A 17,437-nucleotide genomic window follows, 5' to 3' on the forward strand; every position below is an offset into this window, starting at 1 on the left:
ATAGCCTCAGTATGTTTAAGTGTAGCAAAGCTGTACAGTGTAATTAGAGAGGTATGATGTGACCTTGACACTGAGTGCAGGAGCAGGATCAGTCTGTGCACATTCATTCAGATTAGGATGAATCATATACACTCACCGGCCACTTTATTAGGTACACCTTGCTCGTGCAGGGTTGGACCCACTTTTGCCTTCAGAGCCGCCGGAATTCTTAATGGCATCGATTCAACAAGGTGCTGGAAACATTCCTCAGAGATTTTGGTCCAAGCTGACATGACAGCATCACGCAGTTGTTGAATCTCCCGTTCCAAACCACACTGAGATGATTTGAGCTTTGTAGCCTGAGCCGTTGATAAAAAGCAGGATGGGTCCATGCTTTCATGTCGTTTACGCCTAATCCTGAATGTCGCTGCAGAAATCTAGACTCATCAGACCAGGCAACGTTTATTCCAATCTTCTATTGTCCAATTTTGGTTGAGGCCGTGCGAATTGTAGCCTCAGTTTCCTGGTCTTAGCTGACAGGGGTGGCAGCCGGTGTGGTCTTCACCTGCTGCAGCCCATCTCAGCAGTAAACGCGTGGTTATTTGAGTTACGGTTGCCTTCCTATCAGCTCCAAGCAATCCTCTGACCTCCGGCACCAAAAAACACATTTTCGCCCAAAGAACCGACGCTCACTGGATATTTTCTGGACTCCAGGAGGTGTCTTGATCATGTCTGCATGGCTGAATGCAATGGAGTTGCTGCCGTGTGATTGCCTGATTAGAAATTTGCATTAACGAGCCGTTCAACAGGTGTACCTAATAAAGCGTGTATTATCATTTTCATTGATTTTTGTGTGCAAAGTTTTCCTCAAACGAATTCCGCTGTTACTCTTAATTTCACATTAAAACAATTAGGATGCATCGCACAGTGATTTATTGTTGAAATGTTTTATTCAAAGCAGAATGCACTACCAAGACGCTATAAGAAATTAACACCAATGAACAATTTACAAAGAACAGACAACACCCTGTAGTACATTCTCCTCTAAAGACGCTTTTCTCTTCTGACCGTAAAAAGTCAGCAGTGTCACATTCGTTAGCTGAAGGCTTCTCATATTATACAAAATATTCACCCTGACAGACAGGTTAAGAAATTAGCAGGTTACTTGTGATGTGTGTACAGTCTTCTGACCTCTAAAATTGGTCTTCTTCGTTGCTCGCAGCGACTGAATTAAAAAGACATTAAAAAGCAGATTGCACAGTCGGAGAAAATCGTTCAAACTTGTTGGATGGATTCCAAAAAAACAAAAAAAACAAAACATATTTTCAAGGAAAACAGGGATTTCATATCTATCAGTTTAGCAAAAAATTCTATTAACAAGTAACTTGAAGGTACAGATGAAAATACGGTGTTTTTGAACTTTTACAACAGTAATCTGTATAATTAATTCTAAAACCAGCTCTACCATCCATTTCGTTTTGAAGCCCTAACATAATCTAATCAGCTGCTAGTCCACTCTTATAATTTATCACAAATATTTCACATTTCACAGTTTTCTTCGGGCACAATGTCATGTTTCTTGCTAACAGTACAAAGGCATGGCTACACTGTAAAAGGCAGCACAAAGAGATACTTCAGTCATGTTTCACCACATGTTGCAGTTAAAGGCAGCAGGAATTTGAGCTCTTATAAACCACGATGGTCTTAATGAATCTGAAACAATCTTTGCACTCCATGATTCATCACTCTGTATTTTACACCCAAAAGTTATGTTCCTGTCTATGTCGAGAGGCAGTTACATCCATCATGTTCATACCTGACATTAAAATCAGGTAGTGGCATTGTTTTGTGGTTCACAGACATTTTTGAATGGACTCATTTCATTATTATGTGGCAGATTTTTTAGCTGATGACTTGGAAGTAACTTTAAGAAGTGCCCCTCATGTCCAGATTTGTTCATCTTCACCCATGTTGTCTTAAAGTATTTTAAGTCTGAGGTTCACACTCTAACAGGTGACTTCATATACATCTGTGTCTGGCTTGTTCGTAATCTCTGGACATGAACGGCACGCGGGGCAGTCAGGTAGCTCTGGGCAGGACGGGCAAGTCGGACATTTTGGTTGTTTGAAGCTGAACAGCAGAGCACTGCCTCCCAGCACCTGTAAACATGAACCCAGCCACCCAAAGTAGAGTGAGCCGGCTGGACGCAGGGTCAGGTGGGGAAACCTGTGGTTATTGATCCCTTGACTTGGATCTACCATTCCCAGTCTCCCAAGGTTGTGGGTGTACACCCCCAGGGCAGTCAGGCTCAGCAGCCCGGCCATCACCACCAGAAGTCCACCTGTTGCTGCTACACCTCTCAGAGGTAGATCTGTCCAGCACCGGACCCCAATACAAGCCAGAACAATACCAGTGCCACACAGGAACAAGGAGGTCAGGACCAAGCCTTGTGCTAGGCGAACACGGGGGTCTCTCTGGTACGGACCTGCTACAGGCCAGCACTGCTTCAGCTCAGAGTGCTCCACCTGCAGGCAGCTCTCCCAAAGTCCATCAGAGCGCAGCAAGAGCAGTGCCTCCACTGATCCAGACCTAACCCCCATCCCTTGGCCTCTGACTCCTGACCGAAGAAGTGACCCCGGCCCCGTCATGCCCAGACGTGCTTGTCCCTCTCTCCACTGAGGGGTGATGGCGGCAGTGAAGACAAGGACCAGTCCCAGAGGGGCAAAGACAATCCCCATCACCATGGAGGCTGGAGTGTGCATCATAAGTGGTACAACCCTGATACTCCGGGGAAACGCTCACAACATACAAGTAATTTGATTTCTGTAAAAATCAAACAGTACCTGTGTTCAATGTGCTTTCCAGTGTGGGTATTTTTAAAAAGAAAGATGATAGTGGCTGCTTCTCCTCCAGACAGGGATGCTGCTTGTTATTATCATATGTCAGTGTCATGGGACCCCTCAGGAGAGTGTGGATCTGTTCTGAAAAAATTAAACAACACAACCGTGATGATGAAGAGAATTAAATCTCTTCATTTGTTTTCTTACACAGAAGAAAATTCACGATTCACGATTCACAAACATCTTCTCTGAGCAGGCGCTGCTCATTTAACTGTGTCTGCAGTAAAACGGAGAACTTAAAACTTGAAACATTTTGTTCACAAACATGCAAACATCAGGTATTAATGAAGTTAAAAAAAAGTACAAAGACAAGAAGACAAGTTCAACAGCTTAATAAAGAGAAGTGCATCCATTACCTCTTGCTTGAAAGTCTCCTTTCTTTTTGCTGAAGACTCCTCATTCTGCCTGAGTGAAAGAGAAAGACTCAGTCACAGAGGGTGGTAGTGCATGTCAGACTGAAGTGATGGAAAGAGAGGGAGACAGAGAGACAGACACACGAGAGGAAACAGAGGTGTGAAGCAGAGCAGAGACAAGCGCTCGAGCAGCCAGAGAAAGCAGAAGGAGGTCTGGCTTCACTGCTCCAGCGCTGGACAGAAAAAGACTGAACGGTCGATGCCTGTCTCTGTTGCTAGGATACGATAACCTGGCCAATATCAACGTGACAGGGTGTGTGTGGCTTTATTTATCACAAGACCTAGTTAGACTCTTCTCCATACAAGATGCAAAAAATTGGTGGGTCTGTGTGTGTATGTTTTCTCAAAGACTGAAGGTTGATGGTCAAAGATGACCTCGGAAGAATTCAGGTGGGTTAGTAATTATGTCAGGCCAGCCTCTGAATGCAGAATGAGTCCAGCTACAGTGTCTCAGACCGGAGGAAGGACAGGTTGCCCCAGGCACAGGGACAAGAGAACTTGAAGACGTGCGTGACTCATGCAGACACACAAAAATAAAAGCAGCTACATCTCTTTGAACTCCCACAACAGAGCTATTAGCATGATTTTCCTTTCTTAATGTGCAAAATCAGCCTTACTTCACATTCTGTCATTTTCCACATTAGGTATACATTCAGTGCAGATTTCACAGTCAGAATGAATCACCAACTTTTCACTGTAAATTACATTTACAGTGAAAAATCAAAAGTGATAGGTATTTACATATCTAAAATTCAGATAAATACAGTCTATATATATGCAAGGTTTACAAGCTATAGGAATATTTTACACCATAGGATCATGTGCTTGCTACATAAAAAATAAAAAGTTTTTTTTGTTTTGTTTTGTTTTTTAGCAACAGGCAATGATAAAGATATGAGTAACTCTTTCTGGCAGGGCATGCAGTAGATTAAATAATCTAATAGGAATATTTTGTGAACTGGAGCAGGTTCGTGTGCTCAGGATGCTCTGGAGAGGATGTCCAGCCCATATAAGTCACTGGAGGGTTGATGACATTTAGCTCAACAGGACTGACTGATCACCTGCATTAAAATATTTAATTTTGAAAGGATTAAAGTCAACCATGCATCTATCTGTCTAAAAATTTTATATGTATATATACATATATATCAGAGAGAGAGAGAGAGAGAGAGAGAGAGAGAGAGAGAGAGAGAGAGGATTTTCATAAACACATACCTGTCTTCATGTGTCAACAGTGTCAAAAATATATGATGACATTGTGACTGGAAACACAGCAGTGTTTCCTGTTTTGCTACTGGAATGTTTTATTGACTCAGCTGTCAGGACATCGTCTCATCTCTGCATTAAGGCTGAATTAAATGGGTTTGGCAGTTGGCTGCATGATAAGGTCTCACCTCATTCAAGGTTCAAGGTGTTTTGTAGACAGGCATCACTTGTTACATATTTCTTCTCTTTGTTTTTCAACCAAGGAGAATTTTTCTTTTCTTCAGCGTGAGCTAAAATTAGAAATATACTTTCAGCAGGATAAATCAGGGCTTTGCGCTTCCTCAAAAACATTTAGCTCATACCAGACACTGCACCTGCCAAGTCCATAGCCACTGCAGTGATTTACTGCAAATACACTGACTTCTGAAGATGCCTGATTTGTTCCGATGCAGAAATGGCACGAGTGAAGGCACGGAAACATCTGCAGGGGCTCAGCACTGAATAGGCTGGTCATGAATTAAAAATGCTGAACATACTGTAGGTTATTAATTGCCACAACTCTTTCTCTCACACAAGCACATTTTGAGAGACTACAAATACATGCTCACACACACACACACACACACACACAGAGACACACACACACACACATAGCCCATGAAATCAAATCACAGTCACTTACCATTCAGGACGGGTTGTGTGTATCTCACTGCAGATCGGTGGCTGCCTCTCTGCTCTCATCTGAATGGTTAACATGTTTCACTCTCTGGCAGCAGATGGTGCAACCACGTCTTCGTTATTCATGATCTCTCTTCCCTCTCGTCTATCTTTGCTTCAGCAGTCTCCCCACCTGTCTATGTCTTCTAATTTTCTCTGTCCTCATGTCTCTGTTTGTGTTTGTCCTTGTGTCTGTGCCTTTTTTTTTTCTGCCGCCTCCCCAGCTGTCTGCGTCTCTGCCTCTCTGTCTCACTTTCTGTGTGTGTGTGTGTGCCTCGCTCTTTGACTTGCTGGATATCTGTGTTATATCTAGGACAGAGTGCCTCCCTAGCTTTCCCTGTCAGTGTCACCAAATAGGGAAAAGCAATGAGCTTTTCTGTGTATGCCAGCACCTCAACACGTGTGCTGTGCCTAAACACACACACACACTAACTCCCAAATCGAAAAACACAGAATACAGAAGGACCAAACCTCCCTCACGCAGATGGGTTTCATGCTTATTTGTTTGATCTGTAGAGAGAGCAGATAGAGCAATCGTCTGTTTCTCCATTTCCAATAGGCACTTCACCTCAAAAGGCTAATTGTAATTGTACACATACACAGGCACACACACACTCAGGAAGCATCTCTCATCATTATCGTTTGTTTGTTCCATTGATAACTGATTATGGCAGAAGCTGTGAATGGCCAGCTTTTCAATCAGACCTTAATGAGTAATAACAGAGTCGGCAGAAGCTATTATGCTTTTTTTATTTTCTTACAAAAGAGGGGCAAGATTTGACTAATACAACCAGAACTGCCATGGTATTATAATGAAATATTACAAGGATACATGTTCGCTTTGAAATGATGCATAAAAATCCTACACACACACACACATATGCTTAAACACACACATACTATGAAATTCCTCTGGCAAGCCTCAGTGTTGTAGGAGTTTGAACTGTTTCCAGGCAAAATCTGTGATTTCACCACATAGTCAGGAAATGTCGCCAGCTTTGGCCTAAATGATGGTCAATACTAAGTCTTGTGTGGTTTTATGGCTGGAAATGTGTGACTTTAGGCTCCCAGAGGAAGATAGTGAAAAACATTATTATGTGTGTGGGTAAGAAAACACACCATTGGTGCTTGCAGAAGAAATGATGAGTACACTCAAAGCAGCAAGAATAGCAACCTCTGAAAATGCTGAAAATATGCTGTACAGAACTCATGTACAGGGCACAGTAAAAAATAAAAAAAAATTGAAATACATAGCAATTTGTGGAAAATGGGTTGCAAAATATACATGGCTAGTTAATAAAACACTGTCAAGTTAAAATCTATTTACAATAGTTATCTATGTACAGTCCATTATAAATGCTCTTACGTTACAATATTAAATTCAAATAATAAAACTGGTTTCATATTTTCATCTGTAATCACAAAAACAGCAGATGTGTCTTCAGCCTAGTTCTCTCTTTGGTTTCAGCAGTCCATAGCTGACATTGTCTCTGACTGGGCAGTGCTTAGAGAGATGGTTTAAACTGGCAGTGTTGTGACATTTTTTCATCCTTCAATCGAGCAGACAGCTGACTTGTTCTCATACTTCAATGAGAATGACCTGGAACTGACCGGAAACCACCTCTGACATCTCGATGAGGAAGGCCAGCTGGTTGGTGTAGTGTTCAATGATGTTATCATCCATGTTGACCAAAATCCTGAAGAAAAGACAAGGGCAAAAGGGGAAAGGTTACTCTAGTGATCGTGAGGGGAAAAAAAATCTGTCAGTTGTGTAAAGAAAGTAGGACAAATCAAATTACATTAACTTTTTTACATAATAACATACTAATCTCGAAAACTAGAACATGCAAATTGGCTCTAAAATGGGTTGTCCTCTACTTTTCACTCACACACAAGTGTGACATAAGCATAATTCACCAGGTTCCCTATAAGGGCCGACTGCAACATGTCATTTGTTTTAAAAGAAGCTTCTCGGGTGAAAAACACAGTGGCTGCATATCTCCTGCATCAGTAGGAGTTGTAAATCAGGTCATTCTCTTCCTCCTTCCCAACACTAACCCTAATCTGTACGTCTTTAAGGCTTTAAGGTCTGAAGTAACCTCATGCATTCCGCCTGCGGGGACAGGGCTGATTGAAGACAAGAGCAAAAGGGGAGGGAGGAAACTGCAGGGAGAATGCAACCCAACCTGTTAGCTTAGCTGCTCCGCCTGCAGTGATCGCTGCCAGCAAGCAGCAGGAAAACCACCCAAAGGCGTCGCAGCCTTTGTCAGGAGAGCTTGCTATCAGCTCAAGACATGTAAATCTTTGTGGATTGTCAGTCACCAAGAGAGGAGGTGGTCTTTTCATAATAATATCTTTTGAGGAAATAAAACGCAATGAGGTTCTTTTTTTAAGCAGCACCCAATCCAACATGCCCAAATTCTGCACATCTTAAGAACTCATCTGACCTCTGTCAGTGGTTAGCCAATATCAATGTGACAACACCCAACTTGATGAAACCACCTTCAGCTAGAGACCTGAAGCCTCTGAAGCCTTTATCAAACCAGATACCTCTTTCAACACCGCAAAACCTTCTGATGTTCCGATCAGACGCTGTTATGAAAACATAAATATGTACAACAATCGCCCATGACTCATTTGCAGGACTTTTGAAATGTTTTCATCCTCCTTCAATCATCTTTCTTTTTGGAGGAGCTGCAATTAACGCATTCCAGCAGGACAAGCCAAGTAACCTACCTACCCGGTCTGTCAACATGAGCTTCCTTAAAGGAGGACGAGATTAAAAACAAAACCTAAGCCCTGATTTATGCTCATACTCCGCGTCAAATGCATGCCTTCAGTCCAACTTGTGCGTTAAGCCAGTTGTATAATAGTACTACAGAAGACATATCAAAGACACAACTCACCCTCTCTTGCATTTTTTGTAGATTTTCCCAATGGTGTCTTTGGTCATGCCGTACTTTTTTGAAATCTGAGGAAGGAAAGGAAAATGAGATGACAGTTAGCATGACCTCCCGCTGAAAGAAAGATGATATACTTGAGGGATAACATACGGGAAAATTAATGCTAAGCGAGCATGATGTGTGGTTATGTGTTTGTAGGAAAGTAACAGCAGAACCACAGAAGTGAGGTCAGATAAATCAGGAATGTGTTTATGAGAGTGTTTGAAGCAGTCATGTGATACTTACAGCTTCTCGGAGGCCTGACAGAGTTGGCGTGCTGAGCATGAGCGCATCAAACACCTCCTCTGTGCCTGTCCTCACGTACAACAGCACTAAAAGACAGAGAGAGAGAAGAAAAAATTTAGATGACAAAGGTTCACTGGCACATTATTGATGATTGTTATCATTTTTCAGACTTATTTTGTGTCTACCTCTCTGTGGGTCTTCTCTGCGGGTTTGCTTGCTGGGTGGAGAGCTGTTCTGGTCTCTGTCTGGATACAGCCTCTTCAGAGAACTCCTGCAACACAAGATAAACATTCACATTAAACAAAAACAGCCACAATGTGTCTATTTGAAACAAACTCATTGTGATGGGCAGCTGCTAACGTTGCCTTGTGTTCACTATCTGTGCTTACCTTTCGATATCGTCCATGGGAGCTGCCTAGAGAGACAGAGAGAAACAGAGTGGAGACCAGAGATCTGATTAGACACAACTCCACTGATAAAGGCATTGCTTAATGTCCTCCTTCCCAGCGTTATCTGTGCGAATGTTATCATTACTTTGAGACCGCGTTTCCCATAACCTCTAACAGAGCCACATAAGCATGGACACTGATGGAGAGATGCAGATAGGACCATCCTACGCTTTATCGTACTGGCCAATCAGAGACATTTTATGCCTTAGCCTTTCAATACAGACTGTGAGGCACTGCGTTCTAAAGTCATTTTACTGATTTCTTTTTTGCATGTTCTGAAATGCAGGGATCTAAATTAACAGCATGTCAACAGTTTATTTTTCATTCGGTGTCTCTCTCACACACACACACATCGCTCTACACTCCATACTGTGGGAAAACTGGCCTGTCTGAACAGCACACTCCCCTCACTGTTTTTGCAAGTGTGTGTAAGTGAAAGAAACACAGAATATGAGGGTGGTGCATACTGAATGTCAGGTGTCTGAGTGCTGCTGCACCAGGTGTGTATTGTGTGTGTGTTTTTGTGTAAGCCCCTATAGCTTAATCTCGGTGTCAGTAGCTGTAGTGGCTTGTACCGGTGCCTAGTTTCGACTCCAATTAGCTCATCTGATCACAAGTCGGTGCTTCGCCTCACTTTTGCTGACACTATTTCCTCCTTCCCTTTCCCAACCCACTTTTCCCACTGCATACTTTCCCACGTTTTTTTTTCCCAACTCTCTCATGCTTGTTCTATTGCCTGGAGGGATACGGGGGATCGGGAACATGATTCAATCAACACAGGAGGAGAGGAGATGAGAGGAGAAGAGAGGAGAGGAGAGGGAGGCCTACCATGCGCTGTAAACTGGAGAGGTGTGCTTCTGGAATAAAGAGAACTGGTTGTGTGATGTGATCATCCAGAGTCTGGAAGAAGGTACAGTCAAGGCCCATGGAGCTGGTCACTAAAGACTTGTTGGCTGGATCATTAACGTTCTTTCCCCTCCTCTTGCTCCTCTTCCTCTCTTCATCGCGCATCTTCCTCTCTGCACCCTGGGGGCGACAAACACATCCACATGGTTACAATAATGTCTTTAATTCAGAAGAGGCCCAGTTCAATTACGTGTCAAAAAGGGTGAGAGAAGTTAAATTTCGCCAGTGACTTACCTTATCACAGAAAATCTTGACCTGGCAGGCAGCTCTGTGGATGAGCTGGTTGGTTCCTGAGCTGAAGTCATAAGTGTCAATCTGCAGGTTCAGAGGCAGGCCTTTCACTCCCTTCTGAGAGGAGAAGTCTGTGCTCAGGGAGTTGATGCCAATGTACACCTTGAGAATAAAAAAAAGGGTGTTTTCAGGTCATTTAAAACAGCTGATTTTTGGTTTAAAGACTGAGAACACCTGCTGTTCTCTCTGCCTTGAAAAAGACACCTCTACATGTTTATTTCTCTGTCTTCCTGTTGTTTGTCTTATAAACCATTAAAGCACAATCTTAGGCCTCTCTATCCTCTCTATTTTCTGTATACAGTTCCCTCTTTTCCTGCTTCCAGCAGGTTTGTTGGCCCCACCCCAGCACCTCTGGGCCACAGAGAAGCTCGTGCAAGCCGACTGCTGCGGTGAAAGGAGCAGCCTTGGGGCCAAACACATATCTGGGATTCCTCCCCTCCCTCCTCAGCCACTCCTTCTCTCTCCACCTCCCTTTTCTACCTTTCCTCTCCTCTAAACCGTCCACCTGTTCTGTTACTTCTCCGGTCTTTACTTTTCACTAATGTGTTATAGTGAGGTGTGCTTACCTTGGCCTCTTCACTGGGGTTCCACACAAAGGAGAGAGCATTGAAAGCCACCTCCTCTATGTTGCTGATGCCGCTGAACACTTCTTTGTAGTCCGCTATAAAAGAAAAAAATAATTTAATCTTCTTTTTTGCATAAATCAGATAAGAATGACTGGTTAATTCTCTTACTTAACACGTAAAAGAAGACAACGGAAAGCTTTCAAATTTCATTGGTGTCTGTGTACTGGTGTATATTTTCCTATGAGGAGAACATACCAATGTCAATGACCCTCTGCTTGGCGGTTGGCTGACGTGCATGCCAGTGATTCCAAAAGCGGAGCTGCATTTCTGGGCTCTTGTCATTCTCGAACACAGCCATCACTACTGTCTAAAGTGAATAAAGAAAGGTGACAGGAAAGCAGAGAATCAGGTGAATTTGTCTAACTGAATGTGATTCTTTACACCTGCCTATTTCTCCAAGAATGACCAGATCTCCTTTAAACGCCACCTTATTTCATTCATCACTCCAAATCTCCCTTTTCTCCTCACATTGTCATCAGTTATTTGCAGTGAGCTGGCATGTGTTTGTGTATATTCTTATCCTCTGATTTGCTTGACAAAGAAAAGGGTTGTCGCCTGTGTTTTCAAATCACACCACACCTTTTCCCGCTCCCTGTCCACTCCTCTTTTTTTCCACTCTGAGCTGAGCTCTGCTGCACTCTGGCCTCATTACACCACCGTATGAATAAATTAGACAGGGCAGGACACTGTAATTGTCATGATACCAGCCCAATGTGTGGTGTGTCAGCAGGGGATTAATCATAGAGGAGCTGGCTTCAAGGGAGGGACAGATATCTGGGAAGGGTTGGTTTGGTGGCACGCAAAGAATTTATGTATTCATGAGCCCATGTAAAAAGCCTGAAGGGAAAAATGCCACTGGGAACAATAGTCAATTTTTTGCGTAACACATACACAGAGACAAAAAAACAAACACAAGGACACAGGAGGAAATTTTTTTTTAAATGGTCTTTGCTTCCTGATAATGTGTAATCATGACTTACTTTGACTTTGGTGGCAGTGAGGCAGGCACTGCTGTCCACTCCCTGGAGAGTGATGGGGTAGAACTGTCCCTTGTTCAGGTAGACCATGGGCAGCTCGCTGGACTTGCAAGGGGCAGCTGGGGGAGCTCCCAGGGCAAACTGGAACTCACTTCTGAATCCCTCTGGTGGGGAGCCAGTGTAGGATCCAGAGTAGACGGGGCTGGACTGGTCCTCGGGGAAGGGATCGCTGTAGGGAAGAGCCTGACATCCACACAAGGAGATGTATTAATAAAGGAAAGAGGGAGAGGCCCAGAGGCGGACTAGCTGCACAGGAAACAGGGCTCAGCTTTCAAATAATGACACAGTACTTACCTCACTGCTGGGGTCAGGGAAAGGACCAGGTTCTGGCCACTTCTGCAGCAGGGAGTCAAAGATGTTATTGAGCTCCTGCTTGTCATAAGTGTCAGCCACTACGCTGGTCAGGGTGGTGTAGGTGTCTGAGGTGGTGGGAGCGGAGATGGGCAGGGAGGAGTTCTGCTTGGATCCCAAAACTTCCTGGGGATGGCTGGTGGGAATGCTTTCAGCGAGCATCTTCATGACGTTGGCGGACGCCTCAAGTGAAACAAGCTCGTTGGTATGGGCTGGAGCCCTGGTGGGGTGGGGGGAAAGGGTGAAAAGGAGGAAGTAGGAGGCAAAGACAGTTGAGTAATTACAAAGCCACATTTGTGAGGTCAGCATGACTCGATAATACTACTTGCAAATCTCAGCACAACAAGGAAGCAAACATCCTTTAATGTGTCTGACTGTAATGTGTCTTTAACATCACAAAAGTCTGCAGACAGCCTGTGCAAACGCACAACATCCAGTAAAAGCACTTCAGCCCTCAGCACACACAGCTACTTGAGAGGTGAGCTGGCAGAAAGACAGTGTTTGGGTGGGAACTATTTGTCTGTTAAGCCAGTTTTTTTTCTCCTCTGTGTTTGAGTTTCTCTGTTAAAAATGTTTGAGGGGACAACACTGCGCCCCAACAAAGGCCATTTCTCACCCACCTAAGAAGCAGTAGTAACAGGGAGCTCAGTGAAGACAGAGGGAGGAAAACAACCTTCTGTCCGCCTGTTGTGAAACTCTTTGAGCAAGCCAGAGATGATGACAGATAGAGGATAGATGGATGGAAGGGCTGGAGAGGTAGACAATAATCCCTCTGACTGTGTTTGACTTTAGGATTACTCACTCACCTGTTAATGACCTCCCAAAGGCCTGCCTTTCTCTTTCTGTGTTATTGACACTCTCTCTAATCAGTATAATTCAATGATAACAGGGGATTGTGCTGCCGCTCTTAAAAAGAGATCATTTAATTTTTTTTGTCATTATCTAGTGTCTATCATTTTTACTTTTATTTTGGATGATTTAATACCAGGTGCACTCTATGTGGTAAACATGTGTAAAGCATATGATGAACACTGATAGGTGGAGAGTGAGCTCTTACCTCTCTGTTATTTTGTTGATGTTACTCCCACGGTTGCAGGCAGCAATCTTCTGCTCTTTCTGGCTCTGGAAAAATAATAACCAAAACAAAAAGTCATTAAAATAAGATGTATACTCTTCATAATAAAATATAATTCACTTTGGTTTCCCACTGGTACTGTTTCTACGTTGTCTACCTTGCACTGTTCATAGAGCATGGTTAAAGCTGTCAGGTCGTCTCCCGGGTGGAGTCTGGGTTTGGAGTAGTTTGGCTCAGGGACAGGGGTCTCCAAGTAGGACCAGGAGTCCATGATGTAGTTTGTGTAGTGGTTGTAGTTGAAGTTCTCGCTCTGAAAAACCAGTCCCAGGGTCCTAAAGAGAGGAGAAGAAAGCTGAATATGATTAACTGAATAGACAGGTTGATTGACGTTTGAAAAATATACACAGAAAAAATGTTAGAAATGAAGAATTGTCTCATGGTCCAACAGGGAAATAAATGCATTCAAATGAGTTTATGTTTGTGATTATTTGACACGCAGGGCTTGACAAAGCGAGAGCAAGTTGCAGTTCATCTGTAGTACCTGAGCCTCGGAGCACTGTACATACTTGCCCCTGAGCATGAAGGGTTTCGATTGCAAAACCACAAAGCTGACTAACATCTCTCAGGAGCAGTGGTATCAAAAAAAAAAGTTTAAAAAGCAGAGGGCCACCCACCATCATCAACACACAAGCACATACACATATCTAATGTTTTGTGGTTCCCAGTGCTGTGAAAGGAAAACATACTACATTCCTGAATGTTGTATAAGCTCTCCTATTTGCAAAGATCTCAAAAGAGATGACAAGATTTTCTTGCTAAGTAAATAGAAACCCACAACCGTCACTGAGGTGAGCTCTGGTTTTCAATATCACTTGTAAATAAATAAGTACATAAAGCTTGGGATTCTGAGGATTGGATTTGTTTGGAGAGACTTGCGGTGACATTGGATTGCAGATATCCTGTGCACCGGGACAACCCCCCTTTTGAGTTTGTCTGAAGTAGCTAAGGAACAAATAGCAAGTTTGCTCTGGATAAACAGTTAATTAAATGTGCTGACAGGCAGGAAAAAGCACAGGTGTTCACAAGCAAAGCAGAACCAAAGCTTAAAGATAAATCTAAGGATTTCACACAAGGATTAATGGAGAGCACTGAATGCATATTAACACAGCACCTGGAAAACTAGAAATGTAGCATTTCAGCATGGAATACCGCACATTTTAACCTTTGTTTTGATGCAAAATTATAGCCTTAGTTTCTGAACCTTGCAGTGATATTTCAGCTGCATTACAAAGACTACAACCAAACTCATACACCTGCTCTAAGATGCACCTGTCTCTTACTCTCACACTCAGCAGCCTCTGAAAAAAACGGAACGCCACACAACTCTATTAGTCACTCTCCATTTCCCCCAAAAACCAGCCGAGTACAGATGTTTTTACACAGACACAGGGTTGTGGGGGCTTGTGTCTAGGGTTTCACCATTATGTAATTTAATGCATTACATGCTACCATTGCCTTCTGTCTCTGCCCAACACCTCAAGAGGAGACTCTTATTTCCCGGTCTCCTTTTGTGCTCTGTGGCCCCTAGGTGAGTGACAACACAAGCCGAAACAGACCTTCTACAACCGCAGACTCAGGTCTGTGTGTGTTAAAACTATCCATATCAATTTCCCCTACAAAACACCCCTTTCTTAAAACAGGGATTTTTCACATGGGGTCTCATTGCAACAAACAATGGGGTGGGTCTCTGTCCCCCAGACTGGAATAATGTAAGGTATTTACTGTGTTACATCAAGTCTAAGCCAAAATGTTTTTATCTTATCTGATGAGCAGAAAAATGGTGGGAAAAAAATCTTGATGAAGCACAATTTTAGAGCGAAATGGAAGAAAATATCCTCACAGAACTTACTCAGTCTCCTTGGTCATGTCTCCAGTCCAATTCAGCCGGAATAGATTCCTTTAAGTTCAACTCTTTGCTGTTTCTGTGTGGTTCTCTCTCTTTTAGTTGGTGAGTCTATCAGTCTAGTCTAGTAGAGAAGAGCAGTTACACACAGATGAGTCAAGTGTTGTGATTCCCTCTGAGCAGGGCCCAGATTTATTTCATGCCAGAACAGAGTTTCCCCTCTCTCTTCTGATTGGCTGAGAGCTGAGAAACAGGTGTCTGATAGGACAGGTGTAGGATTATTAACTCTTCCAAGGCTGGAGAGAAACTGGCTTGCATGTGTATGAGTGTGTGCAGCCAAGAGAGCACTTTGCAAGACAATCCAAGGCAGAGGTGTTTTGAATCTCATTATCGTACTGGATAAAAGAGTGAGAGTGGGGATCCCAGAGGTGTGAAAGGTTTGGTAATGAGTCTGAGAAAGGCAGGGGAGATCTGGAACTCAGCTTTAACATGTTAATAGATTTTCAGTATCATTTTTCACTCTCCCCCTTTATTTCCATGTCATACACAGGTTTTGGTCTCTTTATTTTCTGGGGATCATCAGATGCAAAATTGTATGTTTTACTGTTGTTGTTAAAACTGCCAAAGAGAGGTGGCATGAAGGAAAACTTTTTTTTTTAAAGCAATGTTTTAAAGCAAAATTGAAGTGGAAAAGTTACAAGATTTAAAACTTAAGACCATTCAGGAGTGAAACAGAAACATGTATTTATTTATTAAATTCTGAATTATCCATTGTGAAGTTTTGCCTTTAAGTCAATATGTTTTAAATGAGTTGGAAAATATGTTAAATGTTACACAAAAATAATTCGTATTAAAAGTAGAACACTCATTGTGCAGAGTGGTCCATTTTAGACCTTTATATGATCATATATTTACAGTGTTAACATTGTTTCTGATGCACTGGCATGTACAGTAAGTAGGAACTGGAACTGGAACTGTGGAAATGACTGGAGACAGACTACAAGCTGTGTCGATCAGGACTACTAGGTGAAATGTTCACTTTCACAATAACTTAACTGTAAAACACACACACACCTCCTAACAAGCAAAGTCAAACATCACTGCTTGTACTACCGGGAATCCAAGAGCAGAAAGCCTTCAAGTCAGTCAGGGATATTATCTTCCACCCACACACACTGTTACACACTCACACGAAGACACTCGCAGAGTAATGTGCATGTGTATGTAGGTGTTTATTTCTGCATTTCTGTGTGTGTGTGTGTGTGTGTGTGTGTGCGTGTGAACACATCTTGCCATTGATACCTGAGGGAATCTGGCGTGGTAACACACAAGGGTGCGTGCTGTGCAGCTTGCCCACATACTCATGCACATCCCACAAATAATAACACACACGCACACACAGACCTGAGGGCAAAATGGCAGCAAGTCAAAAGAGAAAGAGAACGAAAGGAGACTTTCTGTGTACAACACACCTTCATTAATCTGCAGTACATGTCCTGAAAGTTTGCCTGCACAGTTAAAGTTAATTACAGTAAATGAAACTAAAGCTTCATCCTCTACACCTTAGCTTTCCAAATGCAGTTGACGAAAATTTATTTGTTTCTATGTCCCACACAGAGACACAGAGCATAAACTGTAGAGTCGCAAGTTGTGAAAGAGGGAAAATGGTGGAAGTGGGCAGAGGATGGCTGAAACATGGATGTAGGTCTTTTCCACAAAGCAACAAGCCTCTCCTTCCCTTTTCATCAGCTCATTGAGGGCGTGAACAGCCTCTCTCGCCTATGGTTTCTTTCTCTCTCACCCTGCCTTTCTTATATTTGTCCCCTCATTAGTGTCATGAAATTAACACATCAAAATGTTAAGCTCTTTTATCCTTACTTCAGTCTCTCCCTCTGTCACTATCTCTGATGAGAAACATCCTATAAGCCTACATCTTAACACCCACTATAAATGCTCATCTTCTGATTTTTCATTTAGAAAAGATTTCTCTAAAATGGGAAATGACATATAAGGAGCAAATGCTGAATGCTTAACTGTTAACTTGAGCAACAAATTTTAAATTTTAAATCTAGGGTTAGTCATATGATAACCCTTAAAACCCTTATATATATATATATATATATATATATATATATATATATATATATATATATATATATATATATATATATATAAAGTTAGTCATGAATGAGACATTTTATGATGTAGTTGTGATATAAAAAAGGTGAAACTAATGGTTTAATTTGCTCTACTTATAAAGAGGTGAACGGATATTTATTTGGGTTTATGTGACGCAGTTCTTTCAAGGAAGATAGCGTTTCCACTATTATTAAAGGTACGTCCTGTAACACCAAATTTGGTGACTCAGAGTTTACAGAACACAAACAATTTACTTG

General features: G+C 42.5%; 2 protein-coding genes across 3 annotated transcripts; both read right to left on the bottom strand.

The window, feature by feature from the left end:
• Positions 1-1,030: 1,030 nt before the first annotated feature.
• Positions 1,031-5,318, bottom strand: cldn23l (claudin 23-like). 2 transcript variants are annotated; one of them, XM_041060651.1, is made up of 3 exons: positions 5,181-5,318; positions 3,236-3,284; positions 1,031-2,960 (listed from the first exon to the last, which is right to left on the bottom strand). In XM_041060651.1, exon 3 carries the CDS (start codon positions 2,742-2,744, stop codon positions 1,986-1,988), a length of 759 nt encoding a protein of 252 aa, XP_040916585.1. In that variant the 5' UTR covers positions 2,745-2,960; positions 3,236-3,284; positions 5,181-5,318; the 3' UTR covers positions 1,031-1,985. The 2 variants fall into 2 exon arrangements, with proteins under 2 accessions (XP_040916585.1, XP_040916586.1); XM_041060652.1 differs by lacking the exon at positions 5,181-5,318 and adding an exon at positions 4,687-4,788.
• Positions 5,319-5,948: 630 nt separating this feature from the next.
• Positions 5,949-15,213, bottom strand: grhl3 (grainyhead-like transcription factor 3). The gene is made up of 14 exons (XM_041060650.1): positions 15,048-15,213; positions 13,296-13,470; positions 13,121-13,185; positions 12,007-12,283; positions 11,656-11,895; positions 10,871-10,982; positions 10,616-10,710; positions 9,993-10,151; positions 9,681-9,878; positions 8,793-8,818; positions 8,589-8,674; positions 8,404-8,489; positions 8,122-8,186; positions 5,949-6,912 (listed from the first exon to the last, which is right to left on the bottom strand). The coding sequence occupies exons 1-14, from the start codon at positions 15,062-15,064 to the stop codon at positions 6,795-6,797; spliced, it is 1,719 nt and encodes a 572-aa protein (XP_040916584.1). The 5' UTR covers positions 15,065-15,213; the 3' UTR covers positions 5,949-6,794.
• Positions 15,214-17,437: the final 2,224 nt, after the last annotated feature.

This window comes from Toxotes jaculatrix, chromosome 17 (assembly GCF_017976425.1).
Source record: "Toxotes jaculatrix isolate fToxJac2 chromosome 17, fToxJac2.pri, whole genome shotgun sequence".
NCBI classification, from domain to species: domain Eukaryota; kingdom Metazoa; phylum Chordata; class Actinopteri; family Toxotidae; genus Toxotes; species Toxotes jaculatrix.

Bases quoted from the DNA above. Each gene is read 5' to 3' on its own strand.
- cldn23l (XM_041060651.1), bottom strand. From the start codon at position 2,744: ATGATGCACACTCCAGCCTCCATGGTGATGGGGATTGTCTTTGCCCCT.
- grhl3 (XM_041060650.1), bottom strand. The intron at 10,152-10,615 runs GTAAGCACACCT...TTTATTCTCAAG, and splicing joins ACCCCAGTGAAGAGGCCAAG to GTGTACATTGGCATCAACTC. The intron at 9,879-9,992 runs GTAAGTCACTGG...TGTCGCCCCCAG, and splicing joins TCAAGATTTTCTGTGATAAG to GGTGCAGAGAGGAAGATGCG.